Raw genomic sequence first — 9,284 nt, 5'->3', positions numbered from 1 at the left:
GGACAAATGTTCTGTCCACTGAGGTTTAGGACACAAGATGAAACCAAAGACCTCAGAGGACGCTTTAATGGGACCCGGAGTCTCTCCTGGGACAAAGGCACAATTTTCATTTTGCTATAAACAGGGTCAACTGCATCTAAGGGAAGAGTCATGAGAATTTCTTAAACCAATGGCTACCGATTATGTTTATGAAGAGGTTTGGAAAGATTATTTCTGCTTTGTGATGTTTTTCATACTCATATATTTGTTTCTGGACCTTTTTATGTAAAGTAGGTCTATTTGTACTTAAAATGATTGTCATTAACAAAATGTCAAACCAGCTGCATTATCAGCATTAAAGCTCAATATCACAGACCTTCCCTTTTCAGGAACTCAGTGTCTCCATCAGTCCATGTTTTCCTCTGGATGTGTGTGTAAAGTCTGATGACAGTGATTGGTGTGTCATTCTTCAAGTATTGTCTTCTGGATCAGCACATCCACACTAAAGCACCACCTGAACTTCCTGCTCTTTGTGTTTAAACGTCCTGCAGTGAGAAACCTTTAATTCTGCCATCAATCATTTAGAAATGACACGTTCATAGTCATCTTTTAGTTCTGCGTGCCCTTATTTGGGTAAAAAAGGTCTGATAAAAGGGGCACAAAATAAATGTTGCACACAAGATTTAAAATCGAGCGCAACTAAAAGCCATTAGAATGAACTTCACATAGAGGGTTTATACAAGCTCAGAGATGTTAGGATGAGTTATATATGCAGGATTTATAACCTTTATTTTATTTGATGTTTTTTTCTTTTTAAGAGAAAACAATTTGACTGAACCTCAAATGATATTTGAAAGTTGTTTTATATTTGTAACAAAACATTTTATAAAAGGAAACAACAGCAGGAGCGGTTTTACAGAAGACATTCATATGCAAAAAAAGTATTATTTTGAAAGCAATACAAATGGCAAGCCACCTGTTAAATCATAATTAATATGTGAATATTACACGTGAGAATTATTACAAGTGAATTTTACAGTGCTCTATTTTAATGCACCAGTGCATGCAGTGTACTGTACAATTCACTGTTTAATACAAACATAATTTCCTGTCCACATACTAAAGCATCATTACATGATTCAATCCGGTCTCACATATTCACATTTTACGTCATTTGGGTCGGTGTGTGTTTTGTTCAAATGTAAATTTCATTGAGGAATGTTCCTATTGGAGGGAATTTAAAGGCCTGATGTTAATGCAAACACATGGTAAATTACTCAAACACAAAATATGCAAAGAAGGACTGCAATGAGGAGAACAACAACATCTCAGGAAACTGAGTCACTTTGGCATTAAACACATGTTGGGTTCAAAAGATCCGAGTTTATCATTTAAACCATAAAATGCATTTACTCAATCAAATGTGTCATTCTAGTTTAGAGATTTTTAACACAGATTTGTGAGAATGTAACACCAAAACTTTCATGTACATCATACATTTCATGTATAATTTATGTCAAAAGTTTCTATCACACAAAGGTCTGTTCTTCAGCTCATCTACAGAAGCAGTTTTCAGTTATTTGGCATTGCAGCTTTTGCAGAGAATCTTTTTCCCGTCGGGGAAGAATCCAGCGCCAACCAGAGACACCGAACACTTAGAACACTTAAAACACGGCTGATGCCACTGACGCTCCTCAAACGAGACGTACTTCCCTTCTCCAAAACCTGAGAAAAAGATTGAGAGGCGTTTCATTTTGAGCAGCCGTTTCTAAAATTCATAAAACAACATTATCATAATTTCAAATGAACATCATTATTGTTTATAAAGATTGAAAAGGATGCACAAACGTCCATGATGTGATGTTAATGAAGGGATTTTCCGCATTGATGTTTCACAGGCGTTTTACCCATATTTTGAATTACGCATTGCGTTGTAATTTAAGGTTAATAGAAAAGTCTATAAACTTAACAGATTTTAATTGTTTTTATTATTATTATTTTCTTACAGTGTAGTTCTGCTAAAAAGTATTTACTCAATGTTGTTCCAAATATTCCTTATTTCTGTGTAACACAAAATAAGTTCTTATAGATATAAAGAAAGTGAATGGGGACTGGGGCTGTTGAGCTCCTTAAATGACAAAAAAGCAACATAGAAATGGTTTATACAACTTTTATGTTATATTTAATATAGAAATCTGAAGTCATGTTTTGTTTGGCTACTTTTATGGTGCTTTTATAATGTTTTTTTAATCACTTTTGGAGCTTAAAGGGTTAGTTCACCCAAAAATGAAAATTCTGTCATCTGTCATGTCGTTCGACACCCGTAAGACCTCCGTTCATCTTTGGAAGCGTTATGAATCAGCGAGTCGAATCATGATTCGGATCGCGTGTCAAACTGCCAAACTGCTGAAATCACGCGACTTTGGCGATCCAAACCGCTGAATCGACTCACTGATTCATAACGCTTCAAAGCTTCATAATGCAGTGTTTTGAAACCGGTCATCACTATATAAGTCGTTATTTAGGGGGGGGTTTTTGCACAAAAACTATTCTTGTCGCTTCATAAAGTTATTGTAGAACCACTGTAGTGAGATGGACTTTGTAACAACGTCTTTAGTACCTTTTAAGGGTCTTGAGAGTGAACTGTGCATTGTGCCAATGGAGGCCTTTCTGAGCCATCGGATTTCAACTAAAATATCTTCATTTGTGTTCCGAAGATGAACGGAGGTCTTATGGGTGTTGAACGACATGAGGGTAATTATTGAGTAATTAATGACAAAATTTTCATTTTTGGGTGAACTAACCCTTTAACAGCCCCAGTCTCCATTCACTTTCATTATATAAAAAAAGAGCAGCATGGACATTCTGTGTAACATCTTCTTTTGTGTTCCATTGAAGAAGACATATGGGTTTGGAACTACATGAGGGTGAGTAAATAAAAATAAATCTCTCGCCTCGCCTCTCTGTCTTGACTCTGTGAGACTCTTGAGTCCTCGATGCACAAGCAGTATTCAAACTATATTCAAACTGACTCGACAGCCTCCAAACACATGACCTTGTTTACGTGACAACTGTCTCTTGTTTCTGACAGAGCGTTTCTGTAAGCAGCTGAAGGCACTGCTAATGAAGAGCGCTCTTGTTATAAGTACACATTAACACACACTGACCTGTGATGGGTTTGTCGCAGGCGGCACATTTTTGGGCGTACAGGTTACTGAAGCACTTCACACAGTACGGATCTTCACCCTGCGTTGTGAAAGGCTGCCCGGCCAGCTGGACTTTACAACCCGTACACAAGAAACACTCTTTATGCCAGGGCTCGTCTCTGTACGTAACGCCACCCTGAACCAAGATCTGTGAGAGACGACCAACAAAAAAACTGGAATACAACTTAATGAAATCAAAGCAGAAAAATACTCAATATTTAGACTAATATTCAGATATGTGTAGTTTAAACTCTTAAAAATAAAAAGGTTATGAAGAAGCTTTATTTTCACAGTGCCAGTATTCCGTTCACCTGTTTGCAGTGGGCGCAGCGTGGGGAGAATCGTCCCTCGTAACAGGGCACACAGTAGTACTCGCCCTGATCTGGGACGAACGACTGGCCGCCGATGGGCTGCTCACAGCCGCAACACACAAAACATTCCTCGTGCCACGTGCAGCCTCCGTACTCCAGCCGCTTGGAGCCTGAGAGATCGAAAACATTTCAAATGAACTGTTAAATACTTCATCTGAGAGAGTGAGCAAAGCAACATGTTAGAAAGCAAGACAATGCAACTGATAATGGGAGCAGGAGCTCTTGCATATTTTATTTTATGTCCAAGCAGGATGTACTTTCTCATTTTACACTGCAAAACAAATATTATTTTTAACATGTATTTATGACACATTTTTCAGTTTAAATATCTAAAACAGATTGTGAACAATATAAAACACGTGAAACCTATTTAAAAAGAGTGCTTCTAAATTAAATGTGATCTTGTTTCAAAGATTTTTACATATTTTTACTGGGAAACAAGTAATTAAAATTAAACTAATTAAAAAAAGGACATTTTTGCAGTTTATTGGTCAAACAGGGATGAGTGCAAGATGAGTCATTTTGCCAGAAGAGAAAGACTGAAAATTTAAAATGCAAATATCTGCAAAATGTGTGTCAGCTTTTAGCAGTAGGGGAGCGCGGGAGTCGGGACACAACCTAACACTGGGTTAGTTGTAACACTCATGGTTTAAAACTTTCCACACATGCCAGGATGACGAATCTTAGTGTATTTAGTTGCCATATCAACATTATTTAGAGAACAAATTGTGCCAAAATTTTAAAATCTTTGGAAGATATTACTGAACATTTAATTAACCATAGCAAAAGTAAATTTCTTACTTAAGTTTATTTTTCATTTCTGTTTTTTGTGTTTATTTAACCTTTAATCACCCCTCAAGTAGGGTTTACGTTTGTGATCCTTGGGGTCAGATAGACCCCAAACATTTACAGAGCGATTGCATAAGGAAAAATAATTTTTTTACATGGAAAACTTATTTTAAAAAAATTTGACAAACAAAAAAAACTATTTTTTTTTTACATTATCATTACCAAATTCTAAAAAATGCCCCAGACACCTGTGTGTGTTTGTGTGTGTGAGTGAACATGCTTGTTCCATGTTGCTTTTGTGCTCTAGTATTACAATTTTTCAGATTTATGCCAGTTTTGTTGATTTTATTTGCCAATTTCTATACAAATGCGCTCTGTTGCAGTCACACACGTGTGTGTTTGTGCGCGCATGTGCGTGTATGAGATAGAAAGTTTGTTCCACTTTGTGTTTATGCTCTAGGACCAGAACTTAATTTAAATGTAGAAATTTTCAGATTTATATTGGATTTTGTTTTATTTTTGTGACAAAAAAGTTTTTTTCATTTTTCCATTCATTTTTTAATGTGGGGTCAATCTGACCCAGAGGACCTTAAATGGTACAAAAAATTGTACACACCTTTAGAACAACCAAATCAAGCCCCTTTGTACTCATAAAAGTAGAAAAATAAGACTTTTATGAATTCTATTGAGAAAAAGGTGAATAAAGACAGAGTCAATGTTCAGAAGTTATTAATTATTATTATGTTTTTAACTATGGTGTATTTAGCGATGTGTCTGTTGTCAAACTCAAACATTTGTCTATTTTTAATGATTCAAAAATGCCATTATTTTATTTAAAAAAGTTTATAATTGTATTTTATTGACAAAATATTCTAGTCTTGGATATTTTATGATTATATCAGATAACATTTTAAGCTGTCATGTGGTCATGTTACAATGTACCCCACCTATGGGGCATGTTGTCACATTTCACATGATTGTATTAGACGTGTGAAAAAAAATGGATTTACACAAACTGAGAAAGTCAAAAAGCGTTAGGCTGTGCGCCGCTCTCCCCTACACTGCAGTGTTATTGTTAATGAAAACTAAAATTAAAACGATTAAAAATACATTTCTCTAATGTATTTTTGTTTATCAATATATAATGGAAAAACTTGCCTGAATTAAATGTTTAATTATTAAAATGACTAAAACTAGAATTAAAAAAATATATACAGCTAAATAAAAAATATAAAACCCAATTGAAAATGTTAATATTATATACTATTATTATTATAATAGCATACTACACTGTAAAATCCAACAGTTGTTCTTTCTCAGACTTTTTAGTTAACTTTACTTAATGTCAATAATTTGTTGAATTTACTTAAAACTATTTAGTAATCTGAACTATTTCAGATTTTACTTAATTACTTTACTTATTACTTATAGGGAAGTAATAAATGTGGATTCAATGCTAGTTGAACTACTAAAAATATATTCACTTTACATGAAGATAATGTGGAAAACGATTGCACATTGTTTTTTAAGTCGCCATAGCTGAAAATGACAGATTAAAACTATGTTGAGAATAATAGTTTTTGAGATGTTTGCAGAACATAATATAACACTGTTAGTTAAATGGAACTACTCAAGTAATCTTACTATTCAATCTTAAGTAAGATTAGTAAATATTCTAGAGTATGTTAACTAGAAATGGCATTAAACTAGCTTGATATATATTACTTAAAGGGTTAGTTCACCCAAAAATGAAAATTCTGTCATTAATTACCCACCCTCATGTCGTTCGACACCAGTAAGACCTCCGTTCATATTCGGAACACAAATGAAGATATTTTTGTTGAAAGCTGATGGCTGAGAAAGGCTTCAGATAGGCCTCCATTGGCATTCAGTACATTTACACTCCAAAGACCCATAAAAGGCACTTAAAACGTCGTTACAAAGTCCATCTCACCACAGGGACTCTACAATAATTTTACGATGCGACGACAATAGTTTTTGTGCGCAAAAAAAAAATCAAAATAACACCTTTATCCAACTTGTTATTGTCTTCCGTGTGTGTCTCCACGACGCATGCGTGAGAATATGACGCAGATCCGGCGTTTGGACACATGACCCAGAAGCGATTTGTTTACAAGCAGAGGAAGACGCGCGTATCTAAGCTGTTGAATTCTACATTGATCGTGCTTTAGGTCTCGGCGTAGTTCTCAAAATGGGGCTTAAGTGTGCATTTCATGGATTCCTGAACGCTGGCGCTACGTCATACTCTCGCGCATACGTCGTGGAGGCACACACGGAAGACAAGAACAAGTTGGATAAAGGTGTTATTTAGATTTTTTTTTGCGCACAAAAACTATTGTCGTCGCATTGTAAAATTATTGTAGAGCCACTGTGGTGAGATGGACTTTGTAATGACGTTTTAAGTGCCTTTTATGGGTCTTGGGAGTGTAAATGTACTGAATGCCAATGGAGGCCTATCTGAAGCCTTTCTCAGCCATCAGCTTTCAACTAAAATATCTTCATTTGTGTTCCGAATATGAACGGAGGACTTACGGGTGTCGAACGACATGAGGGTGAGTAATTAATGACAGAATTTTCATTTTTGGGTGAACTAACCCTTTAAAGGGGTACTTCAGAAGATGAATGTGTATTTAAATTGGGTCATTTATGTAGTAGAAATGTGAAATTATTTTTGAATTTGGTGCCTTCTAGACCGAGAAAAGACAGAAAATGTGTTTTTGTCTCATGTGGATGGAAGACAACAACTCCCAGAATGCACTTGCTTCGCTGCCCTACGAGGCCACTCCCAAAGCCACGGCTAGTTGTTATCACTTGCCCACCATTACACCGCCCCACCATCGTCTTGATTTTCATACTAATACAATCATTTCGTTCAGTTAGAGAATAGACACTACAATTAAAAACTGAAGGTGTCTTTTCAATAAAGTGTGAGTGAGCCGAACAGAAGTCACGGCACAGACGCAGCAGGAGTCAGATTTCATTCATCACGAGAGAAGAGCTGAGCAGAGCTGAGGTAAGCGCGGCCGTCATTCTCGACGCGTGTCCAGTCTGGCGCGTTTTCAGATCATTCCGATGGAAGCTTAACTTTCATAGGAATTCATTGAAAAGTTGAAACACTCACTTTGCTCCGCACCGCTCCGTTATTAATGCCCGAGCCGAGCGGCCGTACGCATTTACATTCTGTGAGAGAGATCCCATCCCCTATGGGCGGGTTGAAAACATGCGGAACAGCTCCTACTACTGGCTGTATTCTCTAGGCTCTGGCCAAAAAATCCTCAGATGATGCAAAATGACGATATTTGCGTCATCGGATGATTTTTTTCAGAAATAAAATGCATAATTCTCTCGTCTCAGGGGGATATGAGGGGGGAAAGTACGATCACTCGAATATACTACCAGGTTTCTACTGATACAAAGCTTAAAAGGGTTAGTTCACCCAAAAATAAAAATTCTGTCATTAATTACTTACCCTCATGTCGTTCGACACCCGTAAGACCTCCGTTCATCTTCGGAACAGAAATGAAGATATTTTAGTTGAAATCCGATCGCTCTGAAAGGCCTCCATTGACACAATGGCACTGTTCACTCTCAAGACCCTTAAAAGGTACTAAAGACGTCGTTACAAAGTCCATCTCACTACAGTGGTTCCAAAATAACTTTATGAATCGGCGAGAATAGTTTTTGTGCGCAAAAAAACCCTAAATAACGACTTACATAGTGATGAAGATTTCAAAACAAGGCATCATGAAGCTTCGAAGCGTTATGAATCAGTGAGTCGAATGATGATTCGGATCGCGTGTCAAACCGCCAAACTGCTGAAATTTGGCGATTCAAACCGCTGAATCGACTCAGTGATTCATAACGCTTCGAAGCTTCATGATGCTTTGTTTTGAAATCGTCATCACTATGTAAGTCGTTATTTAGGGTTTTTTTGCGCACAAAAACTATTGTCGCCGATTCATAAAGTTATTTCAGAACCACTGTAGTGAGATGGACTTTGTAACGACGTCTTTAGTACCTTTTAAGGGTCTTGAGAGTGTAGAGTACCATTGAGCCAATGGAGGCTTTTCAGAGCGATCGGATTTCAACTAAAATATCTTAATTTCTGTTCCAAAGATGAACGGAGGTCTGACAGGTGTCGAACGACATGAGGGTAAGTAATTAATGACAGAATTTTCATTTTTGGGTGAACTAACCCTTTAATGCTAATCGCTGAAGTAACCCTTTAATTCACTTGGGAGGTGTTAGCTTTCTTTACTTTTAGCTGATTATTAAATTAACTTCAGTTTTCCCTTTAGTTTTTTAAGTAAACTGAACTTGTTAGAATAACAGTGACACACTAGATTCACCTCAAAGATTACAGAAATAAAGTAAATCATAAAACTGTCATTTTGATTTCTTGGGAAATGTAACTTTCTTTTCTTTTCTTTATTTATAAAGCCCTTTCAACACAACTCGTGGTTCAGAGGTAAACATGATCTCATACCTTTTATCATTTTTATCTCATTCATCATTGCATAATCTGTGAATGTGCTTGTACCTGTCTGCGCTGGTTTCTTCTGAAAAACAGCCTCAGCTGTTCATGCACTATACAGGTTCTTCCTCAAGTGTTTGTATTGTGTTGCGGGTGGCCGAGCATGTCTGATAAGTAATTCGTCTTTATGATGCAGTGATTAACTACACGTATGATGTCATGCAACAGTCAGTCTACTACACAACTATGCTCACAAATGAACTTGAACGGCCCTGGATCTACAAAAGCCTCTTGAGTGGGTGTTTTGTTTCTGAGGCGTGCAAAAGCTGTGGGCTGAAAATTCCACAATGGCTGGTATTTCAATAAAATGCATCTGGAATCTGGAAATGCACAAGTTGCAGATGTAATGTACAGGTTTGGTGGGAAAACGGCACACCTGATCTG

The 9,284-nt window shown here is 36.7% G+C and overlaps 1 protein-coding gene across 1 annotated transcript in view; it reads right to left on the bottom strand.

The window, feature by feature from the left end:
* Positions 1-734: 734 nt before the first annotated feature.
* The window catches only part of fhl3b (four and a half LIM domains 3b), a 33,466-nt gene continuing 24,916 nt past the window's right edge, over positions 735-9,284 (bottom strand). The window contains exons 4-6 of the mRNA XM_079829309.1: positions 3,497-3,666; positions 3,147-3,333; positions 735-1,704 (exon numbers count right to left, since the gene is read on the bottom strand). Of these exons, the coding sequence (XP_079685435.1) occupies positions 1,556-1,704; positions 3,147-3,333; positions 3,497-3,666 (506 nt within the window). The 3' untranslated portion in view covers positions 735-1,555. The remainder of the gene's footprint in view (positions 1,705-3,146; positions 3,334-3,496; positions 3,667-9,284) is intronic.

Source organism: Gobio gobio (genome assembly GCF_949357685.1).
Source record: "Gobio gobio genome assembly, chromosome: 11".
Lineage (NCBI taxonomy): Eukaryota > Metazoa > Chordata > Actinopteri > Cypriniformes > Gobionidae > Gobio > Gobio gobio.
The sequence above is the reverse complement of the archived record's forward strand: the minus strand, read 5'-3'. Positions and strand labels throughout refer to the sequence as shown.